Source organism: Etheostoma cragini, chromosome 13, assembly GCF_013103735.1.
Source record: "Etheostoma cragini isolate CJK2018 chromosome 13, CSU_Ecrag_1.0, whole genome shotgun sequence".
Lineage (NCBI taxonomy): Eukaryota > Metazoa > Chordata > Actinopteri > Perciformes > Percidae > Etheostoma > Etheostoma cragini.
The window spans coordinates 20,843,843-20,859,784 of record NC_048419.1 but is presented as its reverse complement, the minus strand read 5'-3'; the positions used below and the strand labels follow the sequence as shown (position 1 = coordinate 20,859,784).

The 15,942-nt window shown below is 39.8% G+C and overlaps 1 protein-coding gene across 2 annotated transcripts in view; it reads left to right on the top strand.

The window, feature by feature from the left end:
* The first annotated feature begins 2,057 nt into the window (after nt 1-2,057).
* dtx2 (deltex 2, E3 ubiquitin ligase) overlaps nt 2,058-15,942 on the top strand; it is a 14,853-nt gene continuing 968 nt past the window's right edge. Inside the window, exons 1-8 of one of the 2 annotated variants that reach the window (XM_034890185.1) lie at nt 2,058-2,834; nt 3,615-4,203; nt 6,008-6,066; nt 8,488-8,718; nt 10,401-10,468; nt 10,780-10,947; nt 12,108-12,269; nt 13,473-13,562. In XM_034890185.1, coding sequence (XP_034746076.1) covers nt 2,522-2,834; nt 3,615-4,203; nt 6,008-6,066; nt 8,488-8,718; nt 10,401-10,468; nt 10,780-10,947; nt 12,108-12,269; nt 13,473-13,562 — 1,680 coding nt within the window. In that variant the 5' untranslated portion in view covers nt 2,058-2,521. The remainder of the gene's footprint in view (nt 2,835-3,614; nt 4,204-6,007; nt 6,067-8,487; nt 8,719-10,400; nt 10,469-10,779; nt 10,948-12,107; nt 12,270-13,472; nt 13,563-15,942) is intronic. The other variant, XM_034890186.1, reaches the window with a different exon arrangement.

The window sequence follows — 15,942 nt, the reverse complement described above, 5'->3', positions numbered from 1 at the left end:
CTTTGTTGAGAAAGACAGTTTGTTATAGTACTATTTATTTTGTGTGAAATTGCTCGGTGAACTAGGCTACATATCACGTCTCATACAATATAGTATGTCAACTTGCTTGATGCTTGGCTAGCTTGCTACCTAGCTAGCTTAGCTATGTTCCACAACACATTTGACAATTATCTTACCCGTTGTCAAATGCTGTATGCCAAAAATACCAGGCTGTCCTATTGCATCCTGTTGAATTTTTCAGTACGCAAGCCAGCTGTTGGCAGGGCTGTAGTCAAGACCACCTTTGTTGAGTCCAAGAGCAGGACTAGTCGATTTCAAGTCAAATCCGAGTCCAAGAGAAGACCGAATTCAAAACGTTTTGAGTACCTCCTGCCTTAGTTTTCCCGCCCTTGTGATTGTATGATGTCTTTCACCTGTTTCCCAGCCCTTGTGTGACCTGCCTCTTGTTACTTCGTTACCTTTTGTATTTAGTCTTTGTGTTCCCCTTGCCTGTTGTCAGATCTTTTTTTTTACTGTTATGGTGTTCCGGGTCACAGCGTGTGTTGTCTACCCTGTTGTTTGTATTCTAGTTATTGCGGTTTTTGGAATTCTGCCAGTTTCCATAGTTTGGGCTTCTTGTTTTGTTTCTGCCTGCTGGATTTTTGGACTCCTTGTTTGTATGAACTCCACGTTCTATAAAATCCTCAACTCAAACTTTCTCCTGCCTGCCTGCCTGCTCTCTGCGTTTACATCCTTTAATTCCCTGCAGCACAACACACACATGACAGTATCAACACAATCATTTTTGATTATTTGTTGCGCAAGCAAAAACAGTGTCACAACACCCAGGATTTGTAAGTATAGCCATTCTCCTTGATATTATATAATCTAAAGAAAAACAGAATGACATATGGTGATACCTCATAATAGTGTTAGAACTGATACAGCAGGTACTAGTACTGAGCATTTGAGTAACTAAATGACAGCAGAGCTTCACTCCAGATGAAGTGTGAAAAGAAGTGACCAGTATTACAGAGTGTACCCTCATTGTTGGTTTATGCCTTCCTCAAAAAAAAAAGTATTATATTGTTATTTGGACGTGGATTAATAGTATTTTCGGAAAACATCAAAGTATGGTAAAACAACAACGAACAGAGTGTAATTTAACATATGTTCTTTTAATTTGAGACAAATTGCAGAATTAAAAAAAAAATTCATTAGGAAGTTGGCTGTTGGTACCCAATCTGTGTTGCATGCACAATTTGTCATTCGCATACCATGATGGTTGTGCATGCACAGAGAAGAATCCTTTTTTATAAGGATTTACAGCACAGTATTTTCATTATTGAACATAGGAACTACTCATCGCATAGACCACGCGCATCACTGACTAAATGAAGCTAACATTTGTTTGGCTAACATAATTTGGATAACCGCTCTCTGAGACAGCATAACTTTAAAAGACCCGAAAAATAAACCTGAAATAACGGTTTGTATATATATATATATATATATATATATATATATATATATATATATATATATATATATATATATATATATATATATATATATATCTCAACTGTTACGTCAGCTATAGTCTGCTTTCTCAGTGTTTAGTTTGAGTTAACATTTTTTTTAGACTGAATTATCGAGAGCTTTCCCTCCTCACCAGCATGAGTTCCACCAATCAGAGGCATCAATGTGGGATTGCGGGATTGTTCAGGATTGTGGGTAATGAAGAATTTATCCAAGACATCGTGAATAAAAGACATTTATCTCAAAACAAGACTGGTGACCCTTGTACTTTTGGCATCTATATGAGGATATACCATCACTTAAGATAAGATAAGATTAGAAAACCTTTATTTGTTCCACAATGGGGAAATTGCGGTAACTGGTCATGTGGTAACTGGTTTTAAGTCTGCCATCGATGGTTACAATTTTATGGCTCATACCCATATACCGTTAATGCTCATTCCCCATTAATCGAGAAAATGCATTGTATTTTTATTTCCGGTACCCGATGTGGGCGGGACTATTGAGCTCTATGCTATGAATCAGTGGTTTTCCCCAATTGTATGCATACTACATATAACAGTGCATACTTTGTAAGGGCAGCTGTAGTACATACTAAAATTAAAAAGAAAGTATGTGATTTAGAACAGGAAGGGGAGGGACTTCGCCTCTCTATGGTTGCCACAAACGTGCCTTCAATGGCGAATTTCCTGGAGGTCCCTGAAGGCAGCCGCCGCAAGAGAGAAGGAAGGAACCGTGGCAACGCAGCCTGTCACAAAGCTAACGTTATCCGCGCACTGCTAAGCCCTCTGAATGCATCAGCTTTGTCAACAACATGCATTTAAATGTTTACCGAGGCTCTCTACCATTTGATCTTTACTTCGTAGCTTCCTCTAAAGCGTAATAACAGATTTGCAATGGCATTTTTTAACGAGCCAAGCTAGCAGACTTTTTCTTCGTCGTAGCCACAATCAGTCGACCAGCTAACCAGAACGAGTTGTTAGCATAAGCTGGCTTGGTGAATATGGCGATTGTGTCTGGCTCTTGTGCCAGGGTAAATGGGTCTAGAAACGGGCCGTCTGTATCAGCTACAACCTCTGGATCTGTTGGACAATCTCAGCCCATGATAGCGGTATGGGAATGGCAGGATGACCTGGGCTATTGGCGGCCTTACAGCGGCCAAGTGAGCGCCTACATCGAGCGGTGTTTGTCATCGCGGGGCCACAGAGGAGGTGGAGGACCCGTCTCAACGAGCATCTGCCTCGGACAATCAGACCCAAGCCTGTCGCCTTATCTCATTGACATACCAAGCTTGAAACAGTTTCGGCAGGACACAGGTGAGCCATGTCACACAATATAAAATGTCGTACCGCCATGTTGACGTGATGTTACATTTGTAATCTTTTTTTCAAATGTGTCTGGAAACCTAGCAAGCTAGCTACAGTTATCAGGCCAGGCGAACGATAGCTAGCTACTTCGTTAGCATACAGGGGCTCTGTTGTTTTGGTGAGTGTTTACATAGCTTCAAGCTCGTACCCAGGGTGACGAAGTTATGGAATGTAGACAATATGATCTTAGACGACTCTGTTAAAATGCTTTGTATCATCTAACGTTAGCTAATAACCTTTCGGTACCTCGTCACATTGGTGACGCTTGTAGCATTAGTATCATTAAAAACTGACTGTAGCCTATATGTATGTGTATACTGTGTATAGACTGAGTTTCATGTGATGTCTGTTTTTTTATTGCTTATATTTTACTTATTGATTTTATTGCTTTTAACTTTTACGCAATTGTTTATCTTTACTATGTTTTGCTACTTGTGTCTTGTTTTATCTACCCAAATTTTGTCTTGCCATTGTTTGGCCCTATTGTTTAGCTCTCTTATTGGAATATTGACCTCTGGATACCCAGCTTTTTCTTCTTTTCTTTTTGTTGGGGGTTAGAGGTTTACATTGTTGACCCCTAACGTTACATGTCAACTGCTGGGCACTTTTCTCGGTAATGGCCCCACTTTGAGATTTTGGCTGAAAATACGGGTGTATTTTTACACATATGGCTTCCGTAATGTAGCTTTAATGTAGTATATTAAATGAAAGTCATCTTTTTATTTTCAGGAAAGACACGGTCAGTACGTCGGTCCCTGTTTGCCCAGTCCTCTGGCCTCGGCAGTGGTGTGTACTGGGAATGGCTTAATGATGAAGGAGGATGGACTCCATATGAGACTCGAACCTCCATCCTTTTAGAGCACAGCTATCAGGCCCGCCAAGGCACGGCAGACTTGGGCTCACATGGATACAATTACATAGTGGATCTTACATCTTTGGCCCAAGTTAACAAAGCAACGGGTTTCAGACGGCAGGTACGACGGCAGTGTAACCTCCCCTACCCACTGGCCTCCTCTGGCCCCCCAGCTATCCCCTCAAGCCTTGCGTGCTCCTGCCAGCAGTGTTTGAGCCACAGCAGCACAGGACCCATGCCCAGCCGTTCACGACATTCCTTTTCATCCGGGAGTTTGAACCGACCCAGTCTTCAAGCAACAGGGAGGGCTACAGCGGCTCATCCTACTTCTGTCTACTCACCGTACCCTAGGAGACCCCTCTCTGTCGGGGCAATGTCCTGGGGCAGCCCCTGGCCTCCACCGCCCTCTGGTAGTCAACTGTCTGCACCGCTTATGACCAGCTCTACCAGTGCCAATGGGTTAAGGTTGGTGTCTGATGTGTGTGTCTGACTGTGATTTGGGTTGCAGTGTAATGCATCAGGTTAGAGTGAAACAACAGCAGTGAGATGTCCCTGTGGCTCAGTTACAGTAGAAGACCCAGGATGCATGTCATGGACCCCTCACCGCCCTTTCCTACCCATCTCCTTTGCCTTTCCTGTCTATTTCCACTTTGACCTATCTTGTAAAACAAGAATAACAAATATCTGTAGCTCCAAGCCCTGCAGTGGTTTGTTTTGGCTCAGTTCCTGTGACTCTGTGTCATCTCCAGCCTTCCTTTTTTCTGTTCCTAACATAAAACACTGCTTTGAAAGCAGTTTGAAAATTGCTTACAGAAGTGGAATAGTAAATAAATAAATAATTATACAGTTAGTTTCCTAAGGCTCTAATACGTTTCATTTAGTGTACTCTAAGCCACTGGGAAATTATTAATAGGGTGGTAAAATGCTGGATGTTCTCTATTTAGCTCACACTGATCTGTGTTACAAACTCATTCTGCTCGTGTTTGCAGTGATTGCTCACACTTCTTACCCTGAAAGGCTGGATAGTAGGGCTGGGACACTATGCTTTTGTCCCGTCATCATTTAACGATACATGGGTGCTGATTTGATTTGTATTGGGATTATCATTTAATGCGGTTCTAGAAGTATCACAGTTCAATAATACAGAGTATTGCGACAAAAAATGGAATAATACACTTTTAGAGACAATATATCATGAGAGCTTTCTAAAAAGTAATTGTTTTCAAAAAAATAATTATTTGTATCAAGTACATGCATGTATTTTCTGCTTTTGGTCTGTTTAGCTGGAAACGCCGTTTGCGTACGGTATAAACAAACTATTCAGGTAAATCATTGGAGAAAAAAAGCCGATTTCACAGCAAATGCAAAATGCTACTATAAAATGCTAGTATATTCTAGTGCAAAAAGACACTTGCAGAAATGGTCAACAAAAAAGTAAAGCTGTTATTTAAAATAAGTGTTTCTTTTCTTACTCCAGACAAGGATTTCTAATGCTCCTTTAGGGCCCTTTCGATCGTAGGAAGCTGATGCCGAAAGGGCCTCATATTATCAGTCGCACATTTCCTCCTTTTGTGTGACCACATCCTCTTATTTGGCTCATAGGTGATCTATGAGGGTAAAACATCCACACAGTGATTTTTTTTATTTGAATGTCTTCATTTTTTCTAGCACTTTTTTTATGGCATTTTGTGTGTTGGTTGTTAGAGCCTAGGATTCTTTGACTACAAAAATGAAGACAAACAGGATTAGTGCTAAAACGCTATAGATGAGTTGATTAGTTGTTTGACAAAAATGAAATCAATAACAGAAAAGAATTATAAGTTTTAGCCCTAAACTGTAATTGGTTTGGAAGTCCATTATACCTAACAATTACTAATTTAATTTTTGTGAATACCGGTGTGCATGATAAGCCATTTTCTTTTTTTTGTGGGTGCATGTTCATCAATGTATCAGATATTGAGTCACGCTACCCTAGTTGCACTATGCACAGTCAGTCAATATTAAGTTGTTAATCAATCTTAGAACCCCTTAGTTATTTACTGGCCAATCTGATTGTGGTCACTGTTTTAAGTAAAAAGGTAAATAAAACCTTTTGCAAGGCAGGTTCTATTTTCTTGTCTTGATTTGGTGCCAAAGCTATTCCTAACGTTCCAATTCTGTGACGTGGATTTGAAACCAAAACCGTTTTAAGTCTTTGTTTTGTTTTTCCTGCTTGGTTCATTATTGCGGTTTTTACTGAGTGTCACTATCCTTGTTTCCTGTCCTGCAGTGTTCCTTCCATCTCCGTGCAGCTGAATGGATCAACCAGTGTGAGCTCTGCCCTGGCAGGTAAACGGGTCACTAACCATCCAAGTTGACTGTTACCTCTGCTCTATTCTGCCCCACACTTTTGAGTTGGTTGCAGGTTTCATTCCCTATAATATTTGTGATTTATGTGTCTCTCTTTTTGCATTTGTCTCGTGAGTGTCAGTCTGTTTAGGAACAGCCTGTCACAAAAAACAACTGGAAGATGGGGCTTAAAAATAAAATAAAAATATGCCTAATGTCGAGCAATCTTGAAGAGTGGGGGAACAGTGTCCCTTAAACCAAACATAAGTGACATCCTGGTTGTTACAACACGATACATAAAACAGCCTCCACACAGGCTAGTTTTTATTGGGAGCCAACAGAAGTCCCATCATGCTGTGCAAAGCATATGGCCCTGGATGCAAAAGCTTGATTAACTTCAGTTTTTCCAATCTTTATCCTGTAAGACACCTGTTGTCCCACAGCTCTACCCGGCGCTGGTTTTTAAAAGTTTGTATGAAAGCTCAACCCTAAACAACATAACGGATAAGACTTCTACTACTAACACATTAATCACACCTTCATAAGTGAGAATACATTCATTTAGGGGATTTGCATTATAAATAGCTAATTATTATCAGAAATAAATTATAAACGTCTGTATGAGGGCAAAAATAAGCCAGCCGGTTGCTCGGCACCAACAGCAGTCATCATGACTAATAGAAAGGTGAATGAGTTTCATCTGAATTTGAGTGATATGGTGTTTTACTTGTAAATTTAATATCCATAATTGCCGTTATCTATTGATACCGTTCTATAGTGATACGGTTATACATGGTCAAATCCTAAGATACCTGATAAATGCATCAATGTGTTTTGGCATCTTCCTCTCACATTACTTTGCATGCTTCCTGTGACTTTTAGATTAATGCTTTCACAAAAGGCCTTTTATCCTCACACATGCTTATTAGTGGCATCATGGAGATTCCTTCAAAATCAAATCTCTCTTGAAATTAAATATGCAGTGTCCCAACTTCCAGATAAACCATTTATAATGCTTTGCCTGTTCATTATGCCCAGCTCGCTAGTGTCAGCATGAAGCAAAAATCACCTTTTTGTCATTTCATCAGGTTTAAATATCAGATCTGACAAAGAATTTGTCTAATTCAGGAGAATCCGAGCCCCACTATGTGCTAATAAGGTAGAGTTATTTGAAGAGCTAACTCAGTAATTCCAAGTATGCATATTTATCAGATACGTCCACGGTATATCAAGTTAATTTTCATGGAATATTTTTTGTGAAGTAGAATATAATATTAACTCAAGATGGGCAACAAAAAAGAAGGGGGTAGAAAGGATGTAGATTAATGCATTTGAGTGAATCATTTTAATACCATTGACTTAATTTGGTGCCATGAGGTTGGATGTTGTGTTCTCTGTGCACCAAACTCTTACGTTATCGTCACATATGAAAACTTGTGAAGCTAAGCTTGTTCTCTTTAACCTATGACCTGTAAGATGCAGTATTTCAAATGGGAAATGATTGCATAGGGGGCCATTATGCATATTGGGCCATTATGATTGTCTTTCAGAATTTCACAGCAGCAGGCTGACATAGCAGGCAGGCAAGTGGTAATTGTCATAAAATGGCAAAATTGACATGCACAGTAAGCGTTCACTCCTTTTTTTTTTTTTTTTTCCCCTACTGCACACTTTTCAAATTATACCCCGCTTTCTTGGCTGTGATAAGCCGACTGAATCAATACAATCAGCCTGGAGGAAACTTGTGGACCAGAACATCATTAGTGAAAAGCACTGTACCATGACTTTGGTGAATCATTTAAAATGGATGGTCAATTATGCGCCGTCTTCTCCAAATGTACCGTTTTAATGATTATAAGTCAGAAACGAACAATCGTGGTAATCAGAACAACTTTCTAGGGGAATCAGCCTCTTACAAGTGACCAAAGAGTACACGAATGCTATACTCCTTGGACTACTGAGTTTCACTTCCTATTTTTCCCTAAACTGGAAAATAAGGCCGCTGTTCTGGAAACATTGTCAGGTTTCAACTAAACTGTTCAATAAAGTACTCTAAGTCTTACCATCGATTTGAGGTGAGAAATAGGCCAGTAGTCCTATGTAACTTCACTTCATGTTCAACTTTTTATTTGTAAAACAACATAACAGCTTTACTCATGAATCAATGTGGAGATATTGTACAGAAGAACACTGGTTCATAGTGAACAAATAAACAAAGACCACATGTTGAACACAATTTGAAAAGTACTTGCTGTGTTCATGCTGTGTCTAACTACAATGGAAACATCAGATGCTGCTACATTTCTCATACATTTGATTTGTTCCTTTCTACTCCTGCATATCTCCACTTGCTCTCAACCCTCACCTGCCCACTCTGCCCCGCCCCATCCCGCCTCAACCCAACCCCACCCTCCCCTCCAGGCATGGCCTCCATTTTGATGTCAGCAGTGGGACTCGGCGTGCACTTCACCACTGCCCCCCTCCCTCAACAACAACAACAGCAGCAGCAGCAGCAGCAGCAGCAGCCTGCTCCTTTCTCTCTTCCTCCTCCTCCTCCTCCTCCTCTCCTCCCCCCAGCCAGCAGGCCCAGCAAGCCCCACAGCAGCAGCAGCAGCAGTTCAGTTAGGAGAGCAAAGAGGCAGCACAGGAGAGGTAGCTACCACGCCACAAGGCCCTTCCTCCACCTCTTTTTCTCCACCGTTCTATTTTGGTCCAGCTATCGACACAGGCTTGAGGAACATTTCATTCTGCTTCATCAATTCACTTTCATTTGTCTTCATTGTTTATTGGGGGTGCTCCCACTACTCCACTTTTGTGTTAGTGGAAAAAAGTGCTGCTGCAACTGTTTTTGTACAACTGTCAAATAAGGAAGATAAGTGTGATTAATGTGCTCTGAACTGACTTTTAAAGACGACACGTCTGATTCAGCTATCACTAACCTCTCTGCTGCTACCGCCTCCCAATTTCATTCCAGTTATCAAGATCAGCTGCTTACCTACAATAAAATCCTGCTTCTCCTTAGTTATTTGTTTGCACTCGAAGATGATATGTGCACTTTTCTTTTTACAACCTGACCATTTTAACAGAAATGGGCTGGGATCTGAAAAATTTGGAATGAACGAAAATGTAGCATTAGAATATTAAACATAACTTAATGGGGCTCATATTCTATGGCCTTCACAGCTAACGGATCGCAAAGAGATGTCCCATGAGCCCCTGCGGCAGTATAGAGCTGCAGAGATTAGTCAAATTATGTTTTCTTTTAAAAAAATATTTTGATAGTCAATTTGTCAAGCAAAAATGCCAAAACATTTCTGTTCCAGCTTGTATCTGAAAAGGGAACATGAAAATAATTACAGCAGTTGCAGCACTACTGCTTTAAGCATAGTCTGTGCCTGTGTTTGGTCCCGTGTGTCTTGTGTCCGTCTCTCGCGTCTTTCCTCTCCACGTTTGGTTTTTTGGTTCTGGGACATGCCTCAGACTATTGTTTTAATTGTATAATATGAAAATATTTGATCACAAAGCCTCAGCACAGCTTAAATCAACCTTTGGACATAATGTATCATTAATTGTCATACTTGTTTATTAAAAGGAGGTTTGCTTAATAAGTTCATACTGTTAGCCATCAAAAAACAATGTGTTGTACATCTTGCAATTTATTGGATTTGAAATATTAAGCTTGGATTCCTTGCTGCCTGTTTTTTTTTCATCTCTGCATTGTCATAACCATAAAATTCCTCCTCCACACTCATTAGCTACCTCTTTTAACTTGTATTCCTGCTCTGGAAATCAACAAGGGACACATCAGAAACATATATTGTATTTTTTCTCAGCTGGGAGAAAATAGCTAACCTAACGTTTCAAAATCTGGAATTGAAAATGGAGCCGCCTTGTGTTATTAACTCAAAAGACATTGAACATTTAGTTAGCGTTAAGAAATTTCAGATATTAGTTTCCTAAACAGATTTGACACTGTGTGTGTGTGTGTGTGAATGCTGTAGATGCATGCACTAAATTGTCTGTATCCATCGCTCATGCTGCCCCTCATGGTGAACACCGTATGGTTTGTTCTGTCATCATGCATTCAAGTCTCTGTGGCTTCATGTGTTTGCATGTTCTGCATCCTTATTTGTTTGTGTATAGTCCATAGCTCCAATCCATAGCTTGTTTGACTAATGTTTGACTGAAATTCTAACATTACTTCATATTGGAAAGAAATTAATTTACTTTCATCCCACCAGCATCTTAGCTTTTTCTGTGGCAGTTTGTTGCAATCACCATTTTAGTGTCTGACCTGTTACAGCTCATTCATCACTTTTTGCTTTCTCTTGTAGCCTCAGCTCAGAGACCTGAGGAGGTGATTCAGCGCTACATGGAGGTAGTTGCCGGAGTACCAGATGAGGTAAATGTTTGTTCATGGTCTTTTCTACAGGAAAAAGGATATGGCTGTCAGCTGTTGCCGTCCCTAAACTGGGCTGTTTAAAGCCCATGTTGCAGGTGACCATGTTGCCTCCTGTGACGTCATCGCTGAATTGACTCCATAAACCCGTGAATACCAAAAACTAACTTTTAAAACTATATGGAGACATTTTTAAAAATGATATACATATCTTGAGTGTTTTTTGTACCCAATAATCAACAATGGTGGTTAACTTGCAACATGGGCTTTAAGTTATTGGGACATTAAACACACATTCCTTGGGTTTCCCTCAGGATTGCATTATCTGCATGGATCAACTGTCCAATCCATCTGGCTATGAGACACCGTCCACAGAGGAGGGAGGCCAGAGCATCCTGCCAGACACTGTGGGGAAATTCGTCAAATGTGGACACACCCTGCACATGCTCTGCATGCTAGCCATGTACAACAACGGGACAAAGGTACAGAACCGTTGATCACTGGATGGATTATTTTTTTTTACAAATTGTTTCAAAGTTATAATGGGATAGTAGTTAGACATTTGGGTGAAACTGGCTAACCGGTATTTGCCTTTTTGCCAAGAGTTAGCAGAGAAGATTGATCTCAGTCTGTGCGTTAAATACAGAGCCACAGTCAGGAGGTGATTCGCTTAACTTTGCATAAACACTGGAAGCCACTGGTTGCCTCACAACAATGACAAGACTCTAGAGAGTAAAATTCAGCATACTTGTCATTCTGTTTTTTTTTTTTTTACAAAACAAACATGCGTGTTTATTAGTGAATAACATAACAGACACCACAAGTGTGGTATCCATCATATTATAATATTCATCTGTAAAACTGGTAAAGCTTTCACACTACCTCACATCTAATTTAATGTGTATATGTTGTACCAATCACACAATCCAATAACCACTTGTGGACATGTGAAACCAAAGCTCACAAGCATGAGATCTGCCTGGACACTTAGCTGCACGGCGTTTGCAACATATGCTGAGGTTAGCACAACAATTGGATTGGCGTGTGTCACACTATGGGCTGGATCAACTATATTTATCTATCAATAAATGAGTGAGTGAGTGAGTGAGTGAGTGAGAGAGAGAGAGAGAGATGTAAGACAAGGACAGTGTGTAGTCATTGCTCCACTGTTGTAGGGAATGTGAATGAAAACACATCAAACATGCTAATGCACATTTGACAAAATCCTGTGCCGATCACCGGGATGATAACGTTTGGGTGCTTTGAGATGCTTTTGATTTTTATAGGCTATTGCCTTTTGGGAAAGTGTTTAGTGTAATACAAAAATGTCTTTTTTTTTTTTCTTTTACAAAATATTACTTCCGTCCCCAGCAGGAGGATTGTGTCTGTAAATGAGCTAAAACTTGTAACAGTTGGTGCTTTTCCTGCCCACAATGTGTGTTCTATTGTTTGGTTTTTGTTGTCGGGGGATTTATTTAAAAGGTGTAGTGTATATAAACTAAGGTACTGGTTGATAGTGACTTTGTGAGCGTGAAGAACACAAAACAAAAGTGTCATCATTGGATCGATAAATATTTGATCAGCACTTAAACCAGGTTTACATTGATTGTTTTAAAGGCTATCTGGTTGGGTTTCTCCTCAGGATGGCAGTCTGCAGTGCCCCTCGTGTAAGACAATTTATGGAGAGAAGACCGGCACCCAGCCCAAAGGCAAGATGGAAATTTACAGCATTGCCCAGTCGCTGCCAGGCCACCCAGACTGTGGCGCCATCCAGATTATCTACAGCATACCACCTGGCATACAGGTACGTCTGCATACTGAGCTGTCTGCCAAGTATGTAAAATGTAGATCCAGCTGTTTTATTTAACGGTAATCTTTAATTTTCTTCCAGGGTGCAACATCAGAGCATAAAAAAAATTGGGGTTTTTAGCACACCAGATACAATTTCTCCCCCTGAACCAAAAGGGAAAACATGGGGGTCACATAAAAGTCAAAGACTCTACAATTACAGATTCACATCAGCAGATATTCTATTGGATGGAGAAAGTACTAGCACCAGTAGTTTGTAGCCTTAATGTTCAGTTCTGCATTGGAAATGTGTTAATTGTTCCAAGTTTCTTCAAGTCCATTGATTTTGCATCTTTTAGAGGTCCTTAGCCCTAAAAAAGTATTTAGTTGGCCCAGTTTAACCCCCAGGAGGTTTTTGTAACCCGCTTTGCTGTAATGGAGGAAATATCCTGACGTGAGAGTAAAGTAAAGAAGACCTGAAGACGAGTCAAGGCGTCTTCAGGTGTCCTTTCTGACAAAATGGACTAGGAAGCAAAATTATCAAGCTAATCAAGAATTAACTGTATTATGGAATGTCACGATAAGGAATAAAAAAAAAAAAGTAGTCTGAAAAACTATTGTTCTGCTTCAAGCGAAGTATTTCAGGTTTCACTTGTACGAGAGAAACTGCTTCAGGGATTAGGACTCTCTTCTCCTTGGGTTAATAGTATCTTAGAGAGACTATTTTGAAAGTGTTTAACATCTTGAAAAAAAGTGTTTTTCTAAAAACAGGTGCTGGAGAGGGAGGGTGTTGTCTTAAAATTAGGGTGGTGTAATGTGAGAGAGGCGGGGTCTGAACATGTGAAATGAATGGAGGAGAAACTGCAGTCTGGACTGAAGCTCATTCAGGGACAAAGATTGATGTTCAGGCTTGACTACAGAAGAGCATTCTCCTCTGTCCCATTGCGTGTGTGGTTTACAGTGACACACTCATTTGTTCTATCCTTATGGGAAAACTAATTTATTTTTGTGTCCTGCTGTAACAATGCGTGCCGATAAATTGCGGCATGTGTATCACTTATCTAAAGTTAGGAGAACTGGAATCAGATTTGTATTGAGCAGTTTGTACACCATCCTCTCATGAAACTGTTATTAGATTATTGTATTGTTCCAACTGATCTCTGGTATTAAAAGTTAATAGCTTCCCATTCATCAGTCAGTTTTTGTCCTCCTCCACCAGGGCTCGGAACATCCCAACCCAGGACAGCCGTACACCTGTAGAGGCTTCCCTCGCTTCTGTTTCCTACCAGACAACGACAAGGGCAGGAAGGTAAAGAAAAGAAGCAATATCACATCTGGGAGTGATTCTACACTACAGTTGCTTGTATACTGTGGTCAGACATATACAGAGACTACAGAAATATTTTTTTTTATATTTATTTCTGCATAGAGAAATTGCACCTCCACCCCACAAGAGATTTTAGCCAGCCCCAAAGGGAAATCCCATAATCAAAATAAGACTTAATAATAGCAATTCAAATCCTCAATGTGTTTCAGAACAATTTACCAAACTGTTAAACAAGCAGAACATAAACTTAAATATATGAGAGACTATCTCAGTTGTATCTCCAAAACCAGGCTATGCAGGTACCAGTTTTGTAATTTGGGGTTTTATTATCTCAAGCATAATATAGTTTTGTCAGAAATTACAGGAAAATGATTTCTGTCAAATAAGGTAACACTGACTCGTTGCCTTTTAGTATGCAAACCGATCATGCTTACTGTCAAGCAAAGTCCCCCCCCACCACACCCCAAGGCCCAATCTGAGCCAGGAAAAAACCCTGCATTTACAGAGATTATGGTTCCACCTGCGTCTGTGTCCATTATCGGACCACAGTCGTCACCTACAGCTCAATCAAGAAAAATGTGTAAAAAAGGCCCACGCGCTACACGTTTAATGGCCAAAGGGGCCTTGATATGCCATCATTGTCTGAAAAGGCACTGAGAGGTTATCAGCACCTACACCCTACCACAGGTACAATCAATCAACAAGTTGTCACATCAGTACTAGAGAATCAGAGTGGAGCCAAAGTGACACACCAGGTGCACAAAGCTCAATACCATTAACACAAGACTCTGCTTAGTGCTCCATCAGGACTGTAGTGTTTCCCTGTGATTAAATTAGAAACATTTTGTGCTCATTACAAATTTGTGTTTCCATGGTGAATTAGTAGCTCATTTCCTGCTTGCTGGCAACTGGGGCTGTACAGTTTAGTTTTTATAAATAATCTCTGATGTAATTCAGTAATAGAAAATCAGATTACATTCCAGCTGTAGTTTGTGTGCTTCAGGCCCACTTCCATTATCCGAGTCCTTGGTGTGACGTTCCCCGTATATTTGAGATCGGACACACAGATTGTCCAGTAGTGCAGTAATATCAGCAGGGGCCTTTCACTAGTTAAAGTCAGAATAACGTTTACAAACTGTTCCATTTCCATCAATTAGGCAGCCCATCTGTTGTGATTAACTGAAGTTACGTAATCCCATTTCAGATAAATTGTAGACCGAGTTAGACATGTCTAATGGAAACTTCTTAATGTCTACATTAACTATGTTTGATATTCCGGGTTTTTCCCTTATTCTGAAAAAACCCAATACCAAGCAGTTTACATGGCTAATCAAAGTGAATATTCCACTAATATTTACGTCGGAAAAAGGCCTTATTCGGAATGTCCAACCGGAATATGCCGTTTACAGGACCTGTATCAAATTCCAAATATTGTCATTCAGAATGATAGTGTAATATTGTAAACGTACTCATTGATAAGCTTTGTATTGTGATTTTTCTACCTGCTTTTTTAATTAGCAAAGTTCAGTATATTAAAGTACAGTCATGTATTTGAGTAAATTTGTGGACAAGGGTAGTTTCATCCAACGGAAGCTCAGCTAAGTTCAGGCTTATTTCTAGCAGGATTTCTCAATATTGCCGTGACAAAAAGTTCGTCGTCATGCTGGCTTTGTTTTTGTTTTTAAACAGACTGAACCAAACAACGGTGGTATAATTCCACCAGTGTGTGATTTTTAGATAGCATGCGGGCATTCCGGAAGCAAAAGAGGTGTGACGTGTTACACAACACCGCTTTCCTGCAGAAATGGGCATTAATCAACCACCCAAACACAACCTACAAACTGCCCACTTCATGCATTATGTAAGTGTAGCCTTTATTTACGGTCTACTATATAGGTTATTTATCTAGACTAGGCTTCAGAAGATCTAGGTAAGTAGGAGGTAGTGGACTGAAACAATAACGGTAACAACACACATATCAAAAGGTTTAGAATATTTATATATGTAAGGCGTGAAAAAACATACAACATGAATACAAAACCTTAGGGTGCACCCTCTAAGTAGCCCAAGATTTGTTTAAATGGTGTATAAAATAAACATAAAATAAATAAAAATACAATATTCAGGAGTGTTTCTTACAATAAAAATAAAATGAATAAAAATACAATATTCAAAAGTGTTCCTTCTCAAGAGTCTTTCTTTTATCTTTAGTCCATGGTATAAAATAAAATACCGTCCTTTAAGATTCTGTAGTTCTAGTTGGGTGGCTCGCCATCAAACTTTAAATCTTTCCAAGGGACACAAAAAAAACCTGACCTGTGTGAACAAGGTCAGAATAACAATGAATTATATGGTAACATAT